This window comes from Triturus cristatus, chromosome 7 (assembly GCF_964204655.1).
Source record: "Triturus cristatus chromosome 7, aTriCri1.1, whole genome shotgun sequence".
Taxonomy (NCBI): domain Eukaryota; kingdom Metazoa; phylum Chordata; class Amphibia; order Caudata; family Salamandridae; genus Triturus; species Triturus cristatus.
The window spans coordinates 1,152,529,265-1,152,550,236 of NC_140590.1; the positions used below are offsets into that span (position 1 = coordinate 1,152,529,265).

General features: G+C 44.9%; 1 protein-coding gene across 1 annotated transcript in view; it reads left to right on the plus strand.

Moving 5' to 3' along the window:
- Positions 1 to 20,972, plus strand: part of KDM3B (lysine demethylase 3B) — an 867,558-nt gene that overhangs the window by 111,226 nt on the left and 735,360 nt on the right. The window contains exon 4 of the mRNA XM_085618404.1: positions 1,563 to 1,668. Within this exon, the coding sequence (XP_085474530.1) occupies positions 1,563 to 1,668 (106 nt within the window). The remainder of the gene's footprint in view (positions 1 to 1,562; positions 1,669 to 20,972) is intronic.

Sequence of the window (20,972 nt, forward strand, 5' to 3'; positions counted from 1 at the left end):
GTATGGAAAGGGGAGGAACAACTACTCAATGGGTATAAAAACTGTCCATTCTGGATATGTGTTAAAGCTAGAGCATATTTAATATTGGTTTGGGAAGAGCATATCCTAGGTTGTGAGAAGAGAGCAAATGTATACCCTGTTTAAGGGAGGATCAGATTTGTCGATAGGGTTTTTCATGACAGGTTCTTTGTGCAGATTGAGTATTGTTGAATTACCTCTTCCGGTAAGACACAGGTTGAAATATCTAAAACGCAGGTTGAGGGCTACTAAGCTTGTGCTGTAAGCTGCCAAGCTTGTTGATTCTAGCCTTTGTTGACCTAGCCACTCATGTTTCTGATGCAAGCTGGGTGGTCTGTTACATGTGTAATTTCTTGCCGAGGCCTAATAATGTTTTGTCGCAGGGTCCCCGTTAACTCTCTCACATACATTATGCAGCTGCATGAGATTCCATTTACTTATGGAGGCTGGGTGTGAGAGGGTGTCTCAAAGAAGAGTGTTGTTGGCACAAATATATATTCTAACATTCCTCCTTGAGGCACTCAACAAAACAGCATGATTTCACATGGCACATTCTGTCATGGTAGATGAGGTGCCTCCTCAGTTCAAGTCGCATGCTGACAAATGTTAGTTCATAGTTGCGCTACTGCTGCCTAAATTGGAGAAGGGGTGGTAGATGTTATGCATTTCTGAGGTCAGAATTAAACCCTAACCTTTCACTGTCCAACTCATTCATACATAAGTCTTATTTAGGTTTCACATGTTTTGTAGTCTCATAGGCTGCCCTGACAGTTAAAAGACCTGATTAGACAGTTGAGAAATGATTGAAATACAACAGTTTTTGTTAATAAAGTTCAAGCATGGCATGCTTCCCTGGCTATTGGCTTACCCTAAGGGTTTTTTCAAAGAGGGAACCCTGGGGCCCTGTCCTTGCGATAACACCTCAGAACAAAACGCGTTGCATTTGGTATTTTTTTGTAAATTTTACTCTCTGCAGCGTAAGAAATTAATTTTTCCCATTTTTAAGAACTGTAATTTTGAGCAAGTTAGGCCCGCACTGGTTTATCTGCAAATGCTTGGGTCACCACTGGTATGCTTCGGGGTAGCCAGCTATATTACAGGGGCCATTAGGTGTAGAAATAGGGCGCAGTCTTCTTAATAACCTCCCCATATTTTATTAGTATTGTTTTTGATAGTTGGTGAAAGTTGACTGATGAAGTTGTAATGGTTTTATGGATTTGTGAAAATTGTAGAATCAGTTAGATGATATACTTTTATTGTGTATTACGTGCCAATTGTATTATTTATTATCTATGAAATGTTGTAATTTGTGTTTTAATCTGTATTGTGTTAGTGGTCTTATTTGATTTTTTGTAACTGTAACTACTTGCATTATGAAACATTGTCCTGTGCTTTGATGGTTTTAAAATTTTTAACCGAATAAAGCAATCTTTTGACTTTGACTTTGATTGAAATACAGTGATGGAATGTTTCTTACATCTGTCTATGGAAGTAACCAAAGCCTGCCTTTCCTTACTACACTACTCACTGCTTCTCTTTTACAGGCTGGGACAGAGAGTCAGAAGCTGGTGCTTCAGGAGCAGCCAATCCTTAGTGATGCGGTCACTGCCTTTTTGAGCGAGCAGAAGCTCCAGGAGATTTTTAGCAGAGGTAAGATTTCGACTTAATCGCAGCCAGTATTGGGGAGTTGAGAGCATTGCCCCATTTTTAGGTCTCGCCTAGAGTTGTAGCACATGTGCTGCTCGCTCGGCGAGACACCTAGTGAGAGAGGAGATTTCAGAAGGGGACTTAAAACCCCGCCCATTATTTTCTTTGGGTTGCATCAGCGTTTATGATAAACTCTGGTTTCCCATTGAAAAGGATGTTTTTTGGCCACTGCCCTTTTTCCCTTTCGTCCGGTCCATCCGGACTGGCTTGTCTGCTTCACGGCTGTCGTGAAGCAATTTCGTATCTGAACATCTGTTTCCCTCAGCCACGTGTTTATTTTTGCATCGCGCTTTCACTTAAACTGAAAGCGTGATGCAAATATAAACAAGCGGCTGCCCTCCCGCAATGGCGAGCGCTTGTTTTTTTAACTTGACTGTTTATTTAAGAAGATTGGCATCGCTACCCGGCCTCGGTCGCCTGGCAGGGGGCTCTGCATATATATTTATTCATAAAACGCTTCTCCTAATCCGATGATCAGGCCACTCTGCCGCCTCCGTGATGTGTAAGATAACAGCTCAAACAAGGGCTGGAACTTCAATGCAGTTCCAGCGCGAAAATAGTAATTTCTGTCTCTCTTGTTTCAATCAAAGCGACATTTTCTTAAAAACTAAAAAATTACAATCTCGAGGAAAAATGGACCACTGGCGCTTTATTCCGAGGGGTGCATTTACGTAAAAAAAAAAAAAACAGACTTGAATACTTTCTGCGCGCACGCGGGAGCGGGTGTGTGAGAGGGCACCATAAATTCACCTTTGTCTTTTGTATTTACTTCTATCACCCTCTTGTATCACAAGAACCAAGATAAATAAACCTTTGTCAAGGATGACGACCAAAAAATTTAGCCTGTGTCAGCCCAGTCTGAAGTATTGTAAGTTGTTACTTTCCTTCCTTGAAATTTCATGGGAAAGGGAATATTCTTCCAGTGTGAAGTTCACCTAGAAAATGTAAACGGATGTGCTGCCTAAATATGCATGTACATGTAAAATGTGAACATAATTGAAAATGCGTGTCAATATTTCTGGCTCAGAAAATAAACATTATTCTTTCATAAAATGCAGTCATTCGTCAGCGCCTTTTCGGGGTTATTATAAAAACTAATAACTTACTACAGAGTTTTACCGTGCTTAAATTACCATTAATATACTTTATAAATCATTAAAAAATAATGTCTTGCCTATGCTTTTAAAAACGAAATGTTGACCTATTGGTTCTAGATTTTAAACTTGTATTGTGCACTGGCTTTTACTATTCTTGCGTGTTTGCAAATGTTTTAAATAACCATGTAATAAATATATTGATTAATTGTTAGACAGAAGTCTTGTGAAATGACGCAGAAGTATGTGAACATTGGTTTGGATTTTTAATGTTGAAATCACGGTGTTAAGGTCACTTTTGAGGTTATTTGAAACGCAAACTTCTCCACGGAACCCGTCGTCAACATCAATTTTCACTAAAAATCGCATTCATTTAGAAATGTATAGATCTTTAAAAAAAAAAAAAAAAGTGAACGATACCCAGAGTCATTCCGAGGCCACACTGGAAACTACGTGATGACCGAGTCTTGCTCAGATGGAGTTTCGTGCTCAGATGGTGTCAGCGGAAGTGAACTCCAGGTCGCGAGGACATGAGACCAACATACTGAGGAAGCTGCTGTACACAAACAGGTGAACTTTCACCCCAGCATTGTAAGGCGCTTGCACTCTCCCTGTAGGCGGTGCATTCAGACAGTCAGGTGCACTGAAAGATGTCTGTAGTGGGGGAGGAGGGAACTCGGGAGGGGGGGTGGGGGGGCGACATCATTTAAGACTAGCATCATTAAAGAAACCTGGACAGTGTACATGGTCTTTGGAATTAATGCATTATGTGCAACACACAAGTCAACTCGCTCCCTGTCGTCCATTTAAAAGGGGCATGAACTGAAAAAAGACATTTTCGATTGAATTGAGTGCAGCAAAGACAACCCTCAAAAAGGTATAATATTTAAAAACTGAACCACATCTATGAATGTGCTTTGGAAAGTGTGAACACAGCACTGAACCGACACGTCACAAGCCTGACTTGAGTGTTTGTATTGTATAGCGCATTGACATTATTTTTAAGGTACAGTCATTTCAGATCTGTGAGGCGCTGGGCCTGAGCTAAGGCCGGGATTTGACGAGAATGTGTCAGGTTTGCGACGGATGTGATAAACCAAGATTGCCGCTCGTGTTATGACTGTCGGTTGTTGTACTATGGTGACAGCACCACCTCGGAAAGCGATGTCACTACATCTGCTAGGACGGGCCAGATTTTGTCCTACCACAGGTTTCTATGGCGTGCATTTCTTGTTATGTTTGGTGTTCTAGCCTTCAAAACCAGCAGTCTTGCCTCCCATCCAATATTTTCTATCTTCCAGCCGTCTTCACAGACACCACGCTATGCAATGGAATAGGTGTTGCTTTTGGTATTGTAAATAACAATGCCTTTTAATTTTTTTAAAAGCATTCCCATTTACAATGTCAATAACTCAAAATAAGGTCATTGCGAGACCTATTGCATTGTAAATGCTTGTGTTGGGCAGCCACTGCTCCGGAGCCCAAAGTTAGCGATTAGTCCAATGTTTATTGGTTATTTGGGTGGATCGTGAGTTCATGCAGATAATTGGTAGGAGAATAAATGAGGCAGAATAGATGCAGGGGTATTACTTAGAAAGGCGTTGGTTTTGATGTTTGAAATGAGATGCCTGCAATTGGCAGAAATGCCATAATAGAGGGTAAGGCAAACACATAAATGACAAAGTAGACTGTGTTCAGAGAAGGAGGTGTGCAGGGATGGAAAGTGTCATTCAAAGGAACAAGCATTTGCAATGCAATAGGTCTCGCATGAAAGTTTTAGCTATTGGAGGTGCAAGTAATAATGTTTCTTTGATTTTTATTTTTTGTCAACAAATATCCCAGCAGTAGCATAAGTAATAAAAGAAAATCCACGAAAAAAGGCAAGGGTGTAGTACCATAGGTTGTTACTAGGTGTCCCTGTGGGGTTGTAAAAGGACCTCTATTAGCCATATAAGGTACGGCACCCTTATTGCAATAATAAAGAAATAATAAAGAGAAAGATTGCCGCTGAGCATACGTTTCCATTTGTTTTTATTGAACGTGAGATTTTTGTTACCTTGCGTTTAAAAATTGCATTATTAAAATAAACCACAATGGTTCATTTTTAAAACTCAAGCTAACAAGAATCTCACTTCCAATAAAAAGAAATGGAACATATGCTCAGCTGCAATCTTTCTCTTTATAATTGCATTAAAGATGTAGTACCTTATAACGCTAATAGTGGTCTCTTTAGAACTCCACAGGGACACCTAGCAACTGGCTGTGGTACTGCAATTGTTTCTTCCTTCATGAATTTTATTACTTATGCTACTGCTGGGATATTTCCTGTTAAAAAAAAATACTGTAACAAACATTATCATTTGCAATGCAAATTGCTCAAACTTTCAGTAATGCGGGACCTATTGCATTGCAAATGCTTGTTCCCTAAAATTCATGTGGATCCCTAGTTCCTGTGTAAGTATGTAGTCCAGCAGGAACGGTTTAGGGGAAAACTCTTGTACCAGCCGAATTGCAATTACATCCCAGATTGCAAAAGATGCACTATTACAGAAATGGAAGATCATCACTGGGGATTTTCCCATATGTTTTAAATAGAACATATCCTTGTGTGACATCCTGAAAGTCGTTCTTTAACAATTTTATGTTTTCCAAGTGTTAAAATATCTTAAGAATTTGACCACACTGGGCTTGGTATTAAGTTCAGAATTTGTTTTAAATGCAATAATATGGTTGATTCTCAAAAGAACCGTTTTTGATCATTTTCCCATTCTGTATTCAATTTGTACTTTTGTGCTTGTTCAATTAAGTGCCCAAACGGTAGTGTTAAATTGCCATTTGAAATCTCTAAACAAAGTTTTTCTTAATTTGCCTTCCATCATCTTTCTGCAATTCTGGGATTGTACGTGACGCAACACAAGTTAGTTTTGTATTGCATGCAATACAATGCAGTCATGCTGAGGTTTGAGTTCAACTCATTGTGCTGCAGCACATCTATGTTGGTGTATTGGTATCTTGGGTTCTTGTGAGCTATTTTTTTAAAAAACCTTGTAATTGACCCCTCATGCCTTTGTACCACTTGCTTTATTATTCTTATTTCACCCATTTCAGGCTGTCTGCCCTCCCTGCAGCTCCCCACTCGCACCTACTCATCCTGTCACATTTCCTCCCACATCCCTGCAGCCGTGCCCCCACACCCCCCCTCTATTTAATGGTGGCTGCTGTGCGACTCCATTTAGCAGTTGCCTAGGCCCAGCCCCCCACCTACCTGGTCTTCTGACCTGTTGAGCCCTTTTGGACTTGCCTCCCTTGCCTTGACTATATTTGACCAGCTCCTTGTGTACTTTTTCTTTCACCCGATCCTTGGCCTGTGCCAAGCTCTTTCACCCTTCTGTGCCTTTTGCTCTTTCACTTCATATGTTTGTCAATCTTTCACCCATTTTTCCGCTTTTTTTCACCCCTTGTGCCATTTTTACCGTTCTACTAGTTTTTTAATGACATTTTCTGCCCCTGGCGTTCTCCATTTAGCTCCGACGCCCCCTCCTGTGCCTTATCCCACCTCCCCCTGCTCCTTAACTGCTGCCTTTCCCACATTTCCTTCACGCCTCTTCTTCCTGTGCAGCTGTAGCCCCGCCCACCGCCTGCGCTCCCCCCTCTCCTCCCCTCTCTTCCCTACCAGGATCTAATTAATGGCAGCCTCTTCGTGTCTACGCCACTGGCGTACTGAAGTTGCGACAAAGCAAGCCCCTCTGCTCCTGAAATGCTCCCAGCGTCATGAGCCGTGGTCCAGTCTCTCCCAGCGATAATCCACAGCACTCCTTTGATGTCTCAACCCGGGATGTCTCCTGCTGCTGCTACCATGCTGTCATTCACCATGGTAGGAGTCTTCACCTGTACCCACTGCCTATTCACCAGCAGCATCCGACCCACACCTCCAAGCACCATCAATACCCCTACCTAATACCACATGCTACAGCAAACCCGCACCCCAGCACGCACGCATGCACTCACTCACTCGCATGAACGCTTCTCAACGCATGAACTCTCTGCAAACGTGTCTGAAATCTGCTCATTTCTGAGCAGCGTTGCACCGGGCCTCCTCTTCTGACCGAAATCATGCTAAACTTTACATCAGCACAGGACATCATCTCAGCAATCCCAGCACTCTGCAATATTGCACTACTGGACCACCTTCACACACCAGGAGAAGGACTCTGTCATCTGCAAAGACTCCATCAAGTGTTCAAAGTCCACAGAGTGCCTCCCTATTGATGGAACATCTGCACTTCAAGCTGCGAATCTTCTAAAACTTCACCCTGAACAAAATCCTCGCCTACTGACTACTGGACAGCGAGTTACCTTCACTAGCCTCATCAGACTCATCGCCCCCACACCATAGACTCCAAAGCCTTCATACTCCTCAGCACTCCTCAAAAGCCTGAACAATATTGGACCAACCTAGCCTGTCACTGAACCCACACATATCGCAGGACGTTCAGTGGACCACATCTTGACTACCAGCAACAGTATAACTGTTTAACAGGCTGTCTCCTCAATGCTCCCCCAGTTGCCATCTGACACTCATCACAGGCCCGCCACCTTCCGGCTCATCACCTACTGGGGGGAGGCAGGTCACACCTGGAAGAGGTGTGGCGCAGCGGCCAGGGTGCCTGACTCCGGACCGCAGGGTTCACGGTTCGGTCCTCCGCTCCGGCGGCAGGTTAGCCCAGCACCATGTGACTCTGGGCAATAGCTTGCTTAATCTTCCCGACGGCCCCCAGCGCCGGAACACCTCTTCGGAGGTAGCTGTGCGCTTTACAAATTCTGGCATTTATTTATGCTGCACAGAAGATAGGCTGCAGTAAGCTGCGGCACCGCTGTGACAGCCTGAGCAGGTACACTCTGGTCGAACCAGCTAGGCCCAGATCAGGACTCCACGAGGGCCTCCTTTTTCTCGGGGAGTGCCCATTGTCATATGCCTGCTCTCTGGGCTAGGAAAGGCTCCCCATATCTTCTCAAATGTCCCGCTTCCCTCTGAGCACGCATCAGAGATGCTGGCAGGCCGATGGCAGAATGATGAGAAACGGATTGTGAGTCGAGACATGGAGCTGCCATTACACTTGTCCGCCATCTTGCCGTGCTCTGCCACACTGTCCAGTCACTTCAGTTGAAGGTGTTTAGGGCTGTTCAGTCTCAGTCGACAGGAACAATAGATTTGTTAGATCAGTTGCGGCCTCCCCGGCTGCCTTGAATAGCTTTCTAATGTTCATGGTAGCCTTGCCACCCTGGATAAATCCTTTTTGGCCTGGGGTAAACAATGCCTTTAGCAAGTGCAGCAGCCTACACGCCAAACGTTTGCTAAGCTTCTTGTAACCCATAGTTAGCATGGACCAGGTCTGGAAAATGTTCTACTGGTTGGGAGTCTTGTTTGGGCCTGGTAAGTGATATTGTTTAGGCCTTTGCTGTGGACTGGTGAAGATAACCTTTTTCTAGGGGTATTACAAACATTTGTAAGAAACATGGCACAAAGAGGGTGGATTAGGCAGGGTAAAATTCAGTAGTCAGGTAATCGGATCAAGAAGTCTTGGATGGCGCCATTTCCTTGGTGGCTTCCCTAATCCTCTTTACCATGTTTCGGAAGTTTAATACCTCTACCTGCTTGGGGCTGATAGTGTTAAGGGCTACCCTTTCCAGGTTTGTGGCAATCTCTGTTGGAGTGGCTGTATCTGATTTATTGTATAACTAGTGTAGTCAAAACGTCGACGCCCCAAAACCTAGTCTGGATTTAAATTTACAATTCGCATATTGGCAATTGATATCTATCAGCTGTGCCAGACTTTGGTGGAATAAATGCTATACCTATGCATTGGACAGACTTTTAGATTAAGACAACTACTTGAAGAAAACCAAAACAGTTGCATATACCCTTTTACACTCTCGCTAGCACTTTCTCTGAACAACTTGTTTTTCCTTTAATTACCTCTGGAGCTTTGATTGCAAATTTCAGACAAAATTGTGTCTATATGAAATAACCAATTACTATGTTTTCAAGAAATTTTAACTAAAACCTGTTTGAAGTAAATGTGTGTGTCTCAGATTTTTCTGATTTATTTGGTTTATGCTGCTGTGATCCCTCACATGTTATGTTTAATATATTGTTAGGAAATATTGATACAATCCGCTCTGTTGTGTTTGCCTCTTCTGATCGGACCATTGTTTGTATCATAAATTACCCAGGTCCTTCGAATGAATATTGGGTCACCCCATTGTTTGAAATAGCTATGGATGAATTGGTCAAGCGTTTTTGGCTATGATGTTCCTCCTCTCCCACTCATTCCATATGAGGCACAGAAGCAAATGTCTCGAACACTAATAGCCCCAACATGTTCATGGCAAGCATACTACACAACCCTACTGCAACTATCTGTAGTGCCACACAAGAAACTACCTCTCTGGAAACCATTTCTGACGTAAGATCAAGGGAAAGTAATGCATCCCTATCCCAAGCAGCGAAATCTAGCGATTTGGTTCCTGAAATCCTAGAATGTGGGCATCTCAAACTACCACAAGAATGTATGGACATCCTTAAACAGGCTCTTCGGCCTACAACTATAGCATGCTACGCTGCAAAATGGAAAGGCTTTGCACATTTCTGTACAAATAAACAAACTCAGCCTTTAGCACCCACAGTGTAAGACTGTATAGGTTAACTCTCTGATCTCCAGCAAGCAGGGCTCGCTTACGCTTCTATCAGATTGCACTTAGCAGCCCTAGCTGCCTACATGCAAAGCAGGCAACACATCCATATTTAAAATACCAGTATTCAAAGAATTCATGGAAGGACTCAAAAGGGCTATCCCACCAGCCCCAGCATGAAACCTAATCATTGTCCTTACAAGACTTATGGGGCCACCATTCAAACCATTTTATCCATGTCAACTCCAATTTCTAACATGGGAAGTTGCCTTCATAGTGGCAATCACTTCTCTCAGAAGGATAAGTAAACTGCAGGCATTTACCCTACTGTAACCTTTCTTTAAAAGTTTTCCATCAAAATTAGTACTGCAAATTAATTCACCAAATTCCTACCCAAGGTGGTATTGCCTTTCACACAAGTCAGACCAAAGAACTGCCAGTGTTTCCTAACCCAGACCGTAGCGGTGAAAGCCCTACATTCATTAAATGTTAAAAGGGCTATCATGTTCTAAATTGATAGAAAAATCATGTAGGAAAACACAACTTTTTGTCACCTTTACTAAGCCTCATCAGGGGGCACACATATCCAAGGCAGGAGCTTCTCAAAGGATAGTTCAGATGTTTTCAAACCTGTTACCAAAAAGGTACTTAAAGTACCACCGCAGGCTCATTCCACACGTAAGCAGTTGGCCACTATGGCTTTTCTAGGAAATATCCCTGTAGAGCAGTGGTCTTCAAACTGTGGCTCGCGCCCCCCGGGGGGGGGAGGGCGTAGTCATCATAAGGGGGGCGCAAGTCCGCACATTGCTGGGGTCACGAGAATCCCGCAAAAGTTAAACTCAGCTGCAGGGATTTTTTTCTTCGATTTTTGGAGTCTGTTTTTGTTGTGATTGTGCCTCATTTCTAAAGGCACTAAGGCTTTTATTGCAGCTCTCTCGTAGTCAGCAGTGCACATTGGAAATGACGAGGAGGGTAGAGAGGCTGACTAATTGTGCTGAGAAAGCACTTTCCAGTCCTTTTTACTGGTGTCTGTAGACATTTATTTAAATCTGATTACAGTGTGGCATTAGTGAAATCATATGTTCGAGGCATATGAGCTGCAGATCACGCGCTTAGGATAGTAGATCGCCATCTGGTGTTGGGCTCGGATGCTTTTGCAGGTTGTTGTCGTCTTCGGAAGAAGTCTTTGGTCACAAGATAGGTGACTCCTCCCTTGGACGACAGTGCGCATGGGCATCAACTCCATCCTTAGATTGTTTTTTTCCACCATTGGGTTCGGATGCAACTTTTCCGCTCCGGTTGGAAATATCAATTCCAAGCTTTTCGAAGCGCAAAACTTCACACAAAACATCGAAGCACCTTCATTCTCGACATCGATTTCATCAGCTCGATTACGGACGTCGACACGGGCCGTTGGGCCTATCCACGCCGTGAGGCCTACGGCTCATGGTTAGGACGCCTTTCAAAAAATGCCCCCAGTGTGGAGCAAAATTTCCGCACAGTGACCACCACAAAGTCTGCAACCTGTGCCTATCACCTGAACATGACGAGTCCAGCTGTCCAGCCTGCGAATCCTTTTGATCCAAAAAGACCATTCGAGATCGAAGGGCTCGAAGACACATCATGGCACAGAGAACAGCTCCGGAACCAGAGGACATCTTTGATGAAGGCCCCGATGTCCCGGAAGAAGATTCCGAAGATCTACAAATAATTTCCGAAGCAGACTCCTCAGACGACCCCATCACTCCTGGGCAACGTGTGAGTACTACTGCCCCTGTCCCAACACCACCAAAGGCATTGGTCAAGACTTCGCCTGCTGGCCCCAGTCAAGACCGAAAACATCCTTCAGAAGCCCCGCCTCCGGGCTCTGCTCCGAAGAAACATAAGCCTTCCGGTAGCTCGGGAACGAGCAAACCACATGTCATTGTCCAACCGTCACCCACGGCACCGAAGACAAAAGACCACTCTGCACCGAAATCGGCTCCAACGCCTTCGGCCCCGAAAACACCAAGGCCAATAGATAAACCGGCACCGAAGGTTCCCAAGCCTACAGATACCTTCGGCTCCGAAACCGACATCGGCACCGAAACCAACAGCTAAGGACTCTCATACACCTCCTAAAGCCAAACAATCCACCGAACAATCAAAACCTCGATCGGAACCGAAAAAATCGGTACCAAAGACTGTTCCTGAAGAACAAGAAGTTTTTCATCCAGATCCCATCGACCCAAGGCAGAAAAAGATTTATATCAACCCCAAGACTGGACATGTCACCGCGGTGCCCTGTAAAAAACTGAAACTGGACACCCACCTGCCCCATTTCCTGTAAACAGGAAGTACTCTGCAACATCCCCTATGCCTCCTTGCTCTCCTATACTGCCTCCTACCCCCCCTCTGCCTAAACCACCCTTACCTGTATCCTCTCCATCACATACACCACCTCCACAGGATGATGATGATGACCTAGGGGGTGGGGGTGACCCTAATGATCCGTTCACGGATCCAGACACCTCACCACTGGATGATTGGGCATTCCCTCTACCAGACATGCCTGACCCTCAGCCATATCCCTCAAAACCATCACCTCCTGACGATCACCTGGGGTTTGGCCAATTATTAAATAGAGCGGCACTTTACCACGGCGTCACAATGCACTCAGACGCACCAGAGGAAGACTTCCTATTAGACACTTTCGAACAATCTCAAAAGTCTGTACAAATTCTGCCCATGATTAAAGGAGTCATAAAACACCCCCCCCCCCCCCCCCGAAGTATTTAAAGACTCCGTTCGTGCCAGGGTTCCAACTCATTTGTAACCTTATTTGCTGGTTCAATGTCCGCTTTTCTTAAAAGTGAGTCAATCCGAGTTCAGAGCTTCGCTCCTCGGCAAATTGAGATGTTTGATGCACCCCCCCCCCCCCCCCCCCCCGTCCAGTGGTTATAGTCTGCCTACACTTACGAATAGGACGTTCTTTAAAAATTGGCTTTAAAAGCGTCCTTCTTGCCTCTTTAACTGTAGGGCAGACACACATCACATGGCATAAGGATTCATTGTAGTATCCACATAGACGACAATTTGCGTTTTGGTGTTTCCCTTTCCATGTTGATAGCAAATCCTTAGTTTCATGGGCTCCAAACCGATACAGCATGACCCTCTTTTTTAGTGTCAATCGGAAGCTTGCGGTTTAAGTTTTACATAAGAATTTATCACAGTCCAAGAGTGTCGACGTTTTACCACTGTATTTTTGTCTTCAAAAAAAGATTTTCTTTGCGGCGCCATTGCACACTCTGTTAAACGCCACTCTTTCCATTTTACTGTCCCATACCTCTTGGATGTCTAATTCCGCCAGAGCTGATCTTAAATATTCGCCCCATGAGCACAATTTTTTCTGATCAAACTGGGCCTTTATTTCTGTCCAGCATAGACAGTTCATGGAACCAGGTTCAGAGAAGCAAAGTTTCCAGCACAGTTTCACGAAAACAGATTGTCTCTGGAATTTCTGATTTTGAAGCCCAAATTCCAGGCGGATCTGTGCTGGTGACGCTGCTTTGGGAAGGTTAAAAAACGCTTTATACACCTTTGTCTGTAGCTCGTTTTAAGGTTTCAAATTCCCGGCCATGCCATATTTCTAAACCATATACCAGCTCTGGAAGTAATTGTGCTGCCATTACTTTTAAAAGATGGCTATATGAAGGGCAACTCAGTTTCTGTTGCAGCTGTTTATATGCAAAGGTTAGTGTTTGGGCCTTTGCTCTTATTGCTCTTTTTTGGTCAGTAAAGGACATGCATCGCCCTTAGTTAATGCCCAAATACTTATAAGTGCCATCTTCCTCTATTTGTTCAGCCATGGTGATCCACCTGAAGTTTTTGGTCCTTGGGCCCGCTAAAAGCACCATCTTTGTTTTTTTTCTGGTTTATCTCCAACGTTTGTTGGTCAAAATACTTTGTCAGATGGTCAATGACTCTTTGTAAGCCAATTGGGGTTTGGCTCAGGACCACTATATCATCTGCATATTGCAGATACTGTATAGGGTCTTCTGCCAATTTTGGAGGATGGCCATTTATTTTAAACAAATGGGTGTGCAGGTCAGCAAGGCACAGATTAAAAAGGCTTGGGGCCAAGACACACCCCTGTTTCAGACCATTGTTTGTCTATTTTGGATGGTACTATGCTGCCATCTCCCAGCTTCACCCGGGCCCAGGTTTCACTGTAGAGGGCTACTATGGTGTTGATTATATGTTGTGGTACTCCCCATCCTTTCAGTTTTGTCCAGAGTTGATCTCGTGGGACTCTGTCGACGGCAGATTTTAAATCGATGTAACATGCAAATAGACCGGATTTCTTAGATATTGCTTTTCCTGTGAGGATTGCCAATGCTGGCAAGTTCGTACTTGCTCCCATTCCTTCGTACTTCCTCCCATTCCTTGCCTGAAACCGGTTTGATATTTGGGAATTATGCATTTCACCTCCATCCATTCTTGTAATTGTAATAATATACTGGATGCATAAAGTTTTGCCTCAACGTCCATCAGGGCTGTAAGCCTCTAATTACTGGACTCATTACGACTTCCATTCTTGTATATTGGGTGATTTAGGCTCCCTCTCCAAGAGTTGGGGATCTTATTTTGAGAATACAGATGATTGATGAGCGGCGTAAGATAATTTGGCCAAAAATCGGGTTCATGTTTAAAAAGTGCATTCAGGAGACCGTTTGGCCCTGCTGCTCCCTCAGTTTTCAGGTTTTTTTTATTACTCCTTTTAATTGTGTGCTGTTAGTTAAGGTATTTGAGCCATTATGATTTGGTTCCTGTGGATCTTCTTCAAATTGTACTTTTTCCTGGAGAAGGGGACTGAGGGATAGTTTTCTATGCTTTTACTCCTGCAGAGCTTCCAGCCCTTTCTAGTAACTCGCGACCTTCGGGGTCTTTTAATATGGCAAGGGAACCCTCACATTAAACTTCACTGACTTTCAGGTATCCCGTAGTCAGTTTTATCTTTCACGCTCTGTGAGAAAGTGCCATCTTTCTTGCATGGTATGCCCCCACTTTTTGCTAAATTGCTGAATGTACTTCGATTGAGTGTACCCTGGGTTCCTGCCAATCAGGTGCCCAGGGCCTATGTTCCTTCCCTAAACCACACAAACTCCAAATTGGCAAACCCTAGCCACATGTCAGCCCCTAGTAAATGGTACCCTAGGTACCCAGGGCCTTGTGACCAGGGAAGGCCTCTAAGGGCTGCAGCACTCATTGTGCCACCCTCAGAGGCCCTGTACCCTTACACACACACTGCCCTTGCAGGCTGAGTGTCTGGGTGCAGGACAAAACAAAGAGTCGACATGGCACACATCACTGTGTACCATGCCCATCACCTACACTGCCAAGGCATATGTCAGCCACCCCTCAAGCTGGGTGCATTACGCCTATGGTGTGGGCACAGGAGCAGGAGCCCTGTGCCCCTACAGTACCCGGGTCCATTCCTGGGCACTGTAAGTGCAGTGCTGTCATTTAAGAATACATGGTGCTGAGAGCTTGTCAAACACGAGCTCCACAGCACCATATTGGCAACACTGAAGCCTGGGAAGTTTGGTATCAAACTTCTCAGCACATTGAACCCACACTGATGCCAGTGTAGGATTTAATGTACTAAGCACCCCAGAGGGCATCTTAGAGATGCCCCCTTACAGCTAACTTACAATCCACGTCTGCTCTGAGGCTGCCCAGGCTGCCACACAGCAGACACGTTGCTGGACCCCTGGGTGGGAGAGCCCCTGCTCTCCCGGGCCTGCAACAATGCACATCCTGGGTGAGGTGAGAAATCTCCTCCCCCAGGATGAGCAAAGGGAAGCTTCAAAGGCATGCCGCCATTTGGAGTTTCCCCAGGCCACTGCAACCCCCCACTCTGGCGGGAAGCTTGGCCGGAAACCCCATACAAGGACAGGGGATGTGCCAGCCTGCCCACCCCACCCCTCAGGTGGGGGAGGCGAGGTGAAGCACATCTCCGGGCTCTCGCCATCTTGAAGATGGGAGGCCCTACCCTATCAGGATTAGGCTACTGCCCCCCTCCCACAGGAGAGAGGCAGGATAGGGGGTGTACCCACCCCAGGACAAGGACCCATTGGTCCCTGGCCTTCACCTACCTGTAACGCCCCTAAATCTAGTATTTAGGGGCACCCTGAACCTTCCTTCATGAGATTCCAGATAGAAAACGACAAGAAGAGCAAGAAGAACAAAGACCTGCCCTGCAGCTGCTAAAAAGAGAAGAAGACACCAACTGCTTTGGCCCCATCCCTACCGGCCTGTCGACTCTCGAACCTGCACCAGCGCGGCATCCCTCGTGGCCAGCAACCTCACCAACCCCGGAGGACCTGGCTACCTTTTAGCTCTAAGCCCCTGGGACTCCCACGAGTAGAGGCTCTACTCAAGAAACCTACTTGCTATCCCTGGCACCAGCCCGGGACCGCGGACCCAACACACTCTGCAGCAGCCAAGCCTGGCCAGTGCCGGAGTGGACAAAGACCCAGAGGACGACCCCACGGCGACTGTGACCCAGAGTCCGGCACCCAAGGACCCCCCTCGACATCCCGGAAGAAGCCTGCAGCCTCAGAACCAAGTGCCACCCCAGCCGCGATCAACCAGAGGGTAAGATTCCCGACGTCAAAAGGCACCCCTGCACCCGGCGCCCTGCGACCCCCTGTGCCCAATCCCGGGGTACCCACCTAACCTACAACTACCCAACTTACCTCTCGAAGTGGTGGTGGCACCTGAAACATCCTCATCCCCGAGCCTGCAGCCTCTTTCCAAACCGGAACATTCCCATTGATTTCCATTGAGCGCCCTAAGGCTCAAAAGCACCCTGCACCCAGCCGCCCGAGTGGCCCTGGCAGTGCCCTCTCTACACTAACCTACTTCCCCACTTGCCCTGAGTAAGTGACCAGGAGCCCAGCTCCCACAGCCGCGTGGCTTGCCAGACAGCAGCCACCAACCAAGGCCCCCCTATCCCTCATAGGATAACATTGGGCCCAACTCTCTCTGCACCCGGCCGTCCTGAAACCGCTGAGGGTGAACCAACTGTACCTACCTGACACTGGGGGACCCCTGAATCCATGCCCGGAATTTCAACACTACCAGTCGAGTACTTACCCTTAAACCGCTAACTTCATTTTCCTCATAGGGTAACATTGACTGGCTTTTTCTTCAAAAATCTTCTAAGTGTGAACTTTTCAAAACTGCAACAATTCACCAAAAATCAGCCAAGTGACAAAAACGAATTTACTCACCTGCTCCTAGGTGAGCTCCCAGTGCTGGATCTTGGTGCCCAGCCCTGACTCTGAAAAGTGTTCACAACTATACTTACCTCTAACTCATTTTTCTCCCATAGGAAACCATTGTCTGCTTTTCTGTGAAATTTCTTCTAAGTGTCTACTTTTGCAAATTTGAAATATTCTTTTAAAATCGTACCATTTCTGCAAACGAAATTACTTACCTGCTTTTGATAAGGACCCCAGTCCTGGGTCTAGGCACCCAGTCCTGGATTACTAAAGTAACGATAAAGTACTCTACCTGCAATTTGAATTTCTTGCCATAGAGATCCATTGAATGTTTTCTGTGAAATATTTTCTAAGTGCTAACTTTTGAAATAGCTAAATATTATTTAAAAATCATTACAGTTATTAAGTCGACTTTCATCACTTGATTCTGAATACTGACCCCAGGCTGGTTCTAGGAGCCAGACCTGGAATTCCAAAAGTAATCTGAAAAGTAATTTATTACAAATAACCTGAATTTACCATTGAGCTCAATGCATTGTTATGTTTAGGAAATAGGATTGTTTATTGCAACCAACTGTGACTGTTTACACAAATTTATTGCTTAAAACAAAAGTATTTATATTCAACCTCTCATTCTGAGAAAGTATATTTTTACCCCCTTTGTGGTTCTAAAAATAAAACAAGCATATATTTTATATATATAAACCATTGGCCTAGAGTTCAGTTATTGAGTGTGTGAAACCATTTGCTGACTGAGTGTGTACAATAAATGCTTTACACTGTCCTCTGGTACTGCCTTACTGCTCGACCAAGCTACCACTTTTGAGAGTAAGGTCATACCTAACTTTGACCTCTATCAGCCTCTGGGGGACTGTGGACTCTGTACACCCTGTACCTATTAGGGAACAGTATATACAGAGCCACTTTCTCACACGCTCCCACTGACCACTTACAGAGGACCCTCTTTTCGCACACTCGCACTCATCTAACGGCAGTCTATACAAAATATCTCCGCAAAAGCGACCCTTAAGGGGACCCGTAGGCATTGCAGTGCCGGCCCGACGAGGAGCAAACGCCCGATGATGAAGCAGGACATCCTTCGAGGTGTGTGAGGGCATCATGAGACAAGACCAGCGCTTGCCTCTAGACAGTGAGTTCTATACCTAGGACCCTCCCCTTTCTTTTTTCTTGTATGTTGGCGGGTGACTCTCTGCGCCTAGCCTTGAAACAGTTACCCCCTTTTTGATTTGTGAGTAGTGGAATCATGCCAGGAATATGTACTACTTTCTTTATTGAAAGAGGTTAGTCTATATTTGAAGTTCAGACTTGTAATAGAGATAATGTATGGGGCAAGTATTGTTTGGCAAACTCTCTTTGGCATAACAAAAATTATTAGTAAGTTGTAGATGCTTTTTATGTGTATTGCAGTAATTGTTCCCAACTCTTTGGGTCATCTTTGCCTACTACAAAATATTTTATATAAAGGTCATATTACATAGATTTGGTTAAAGTCTGTCATTAAGATTTACCACTGACCAACCAGTGCAGAACTTTCATAGCTACAGATGTTCTAGTGAAAAAAGACTTGCGCAGCGCAGACAGGTGAACAAATTACTAGTCTTAGACAGTCTGCAAGTGTTTTTACACTGATCAGTCGATGTGAATTTGGTGCAAAAGTGTGCACCACCAGTGATTTGTGAACAGTTTTCTTCACCAGTGCAAACCTTTACATAATATTTTTTTTAAACGTAAGATACTGTTGAGTTAAAGATTCCAACTTTGCTGAATTGTGCCACATACTTCATGATATACCTTTGATTCACTCACTCCTTTCAATCTCGCAGGGTTTTTTGAAGAAGCAAGCCAAGATGAGCTCATCCTCTTCATAAAAATATATTTGAACACAAAACCCTGAAATTCAGGAGAGTGTAAAAGGTCACTACATATGCACAGAGGCTCTTGTTGATAAGCTGAATCTGATATTCGTGTTTGTCAAATTTGCTTTTTATCATAACAAATTAGTTTTTTGAATGTGCAAATCCACTTCCAGTCAGTTCCATCTTTATTTTAAATAGAAATGAGTTAAGTAGCATTATGAATGAGAAACAGATTGAGATAATGAATGAATGGTGATTGGTAGCCATTTTCTTTTCCTTACTGACGCATATGTTACAAACGTACACTGGAACACACTGAGGCAGGGTCTGCTACTGCAGCTAGTAAAGAGCGTTATTGAGATAGGTCACCCATGTCCTGATCTGTAGGAAAGTCCTGCCTCTTCCCTCAGCCAAGTTTCAGAACAAGGCAAATATAGCCAGTTGCTGCAAACAAAGGAGCTAACTATGATTTTGGATCCTTTTGGTTGCTTGCTGCCTAGGGAATATACTGAGTGAGCATACATGCAGCAGCTCCGGCAACAGCAAACTAAGGGATCTTTCATAGGTGAGCGCGCTACTGCGGCCCGAGCACTAACAGCTCAGGGCATTTCTCCTGGGAAAGTACACATCGTGGCGTTCTAAAGAATGGGGCCAGGTTACGGCTTTGAAGGTGGTGTCTGGGAGTTGCTTTGCAGATGAAGTCAAGATAGGACTTTGCCGAGGTGAGACCTTGGGTGGAAATCAGTAGTGGCTGCTACGGGGCAGAATGGGTGGTGCAAGGGAGGGGATTAAAAAGATAAAAAGGAAAATAAATTAAACTTTCCTGCCGGCCGCCGCTTCTCCTCCATCCTCTTCTGCGTCGACGCAGTAAGCCCCCAGGCTTTTAGACTCCCTTAGCCAGTCACAATGCTGCTGATAGCAGCGTCCTTATTGGTCTGAGGGATGTGGTTCGGCGCTCAGATGGGGACTGGGAGCCTGGGTATGTTCCCAACCCAGGCTGTACAACACAGCCCTGTGGAGAACATACAAAGTACATATGACTGGTTGGCCAGCACAAGACGGCCGACCAAACAGTCATTCGCACTTGAGCATGCCACCACTCGTCCCCATGGTCTGTAGGCAGTCCAGCCCACCCTGCCCCAATGGAGGAGTACTGAAAAATATAATGATGATAACATGTTTTTTTTTTTTTTTGTGGGGCGACATTCCTCCACCTTAGCGGAAAAGACATCCCAGGGTGGAAATGTAGAGAGCTTTCAGGATAGTACATTAAGAAAGGTCAGGATGGCACTTTTCAGAGGAGGTTTAAATTGGACTTTCATGAGGGGACATGTATGAGGAGTTTTCCCCAGTGGGATTCCCAATGTGCCAGAGATTCAGTAAGCCTTCATTCACTTGGATTCATCCACCGCCTCTGAAAATTTGAAGGGGGGCCTGACTGTAAAATATTGTACTCGGGGGAGGGGGGGGGGGCCTTACCAAAACAAAGTTTGAAGTCCACTGCTGAATATTTGCAGAGCAGCAACATGAAAACACCAACATATAGTCACAAAATACTACTGTTGGTGTCTTTACAGATCAACAAGCAAAGTGGGTCAAACTGTACTTTAGACACTATTTAAAACCAGTACTTCAACCAATCGCTAGCCACCGCAGAGGGAATCACTGCTTTTCATTCCATTCTAAGCATACGGCCACCACATGGTATGAATGGATTGTTACTTACCCTGTAAGCATCTATTTGTAACGTGTATATAAACCCACCCTCCTCTCCGGCAGCTTTTGGTTGCAGTCTTTACTACTGTATTTAATACTTTAAGTCACATACACTATATACACGTTTCTCTATTCTGTCACTATATTGCTACTTTTCTAATACTCTCCTGAAGAGCCAAAAGCAATCTAACAAAGCAGCTGAGGAACATGTGCAATACAAATTGGAGGAGGAGTACTCCAGCACCTGCAAGTGGTGCAGAATACCGCTGCATGCCTTTTATTTAAAAGATCATGGCATCCTTCTAGCTCCTCCTACCTGGACGAGTTATATTGGTTGCCAATGAGAAAGAGAATCTGGTATTAGCCCACCGGGCTTTTTATGAGAGGGGCCCTCTGCATCTGAGAGGCTGCAACCATATTGCCCGGTAATAGTTCTCCGCACTAATGATGCCCGTCTGATGCTTGTCCCACACGTTAAAGTGGTTACGATGGATGGCTCCTCTATTACTGTTTTTGTGGCACAGGCCTGGAATCCCATTCCTCCTAAGCTCTCGGAGACAGACTAAATTTTGTTTTCGGTAAATGCTAAAACCTTACTT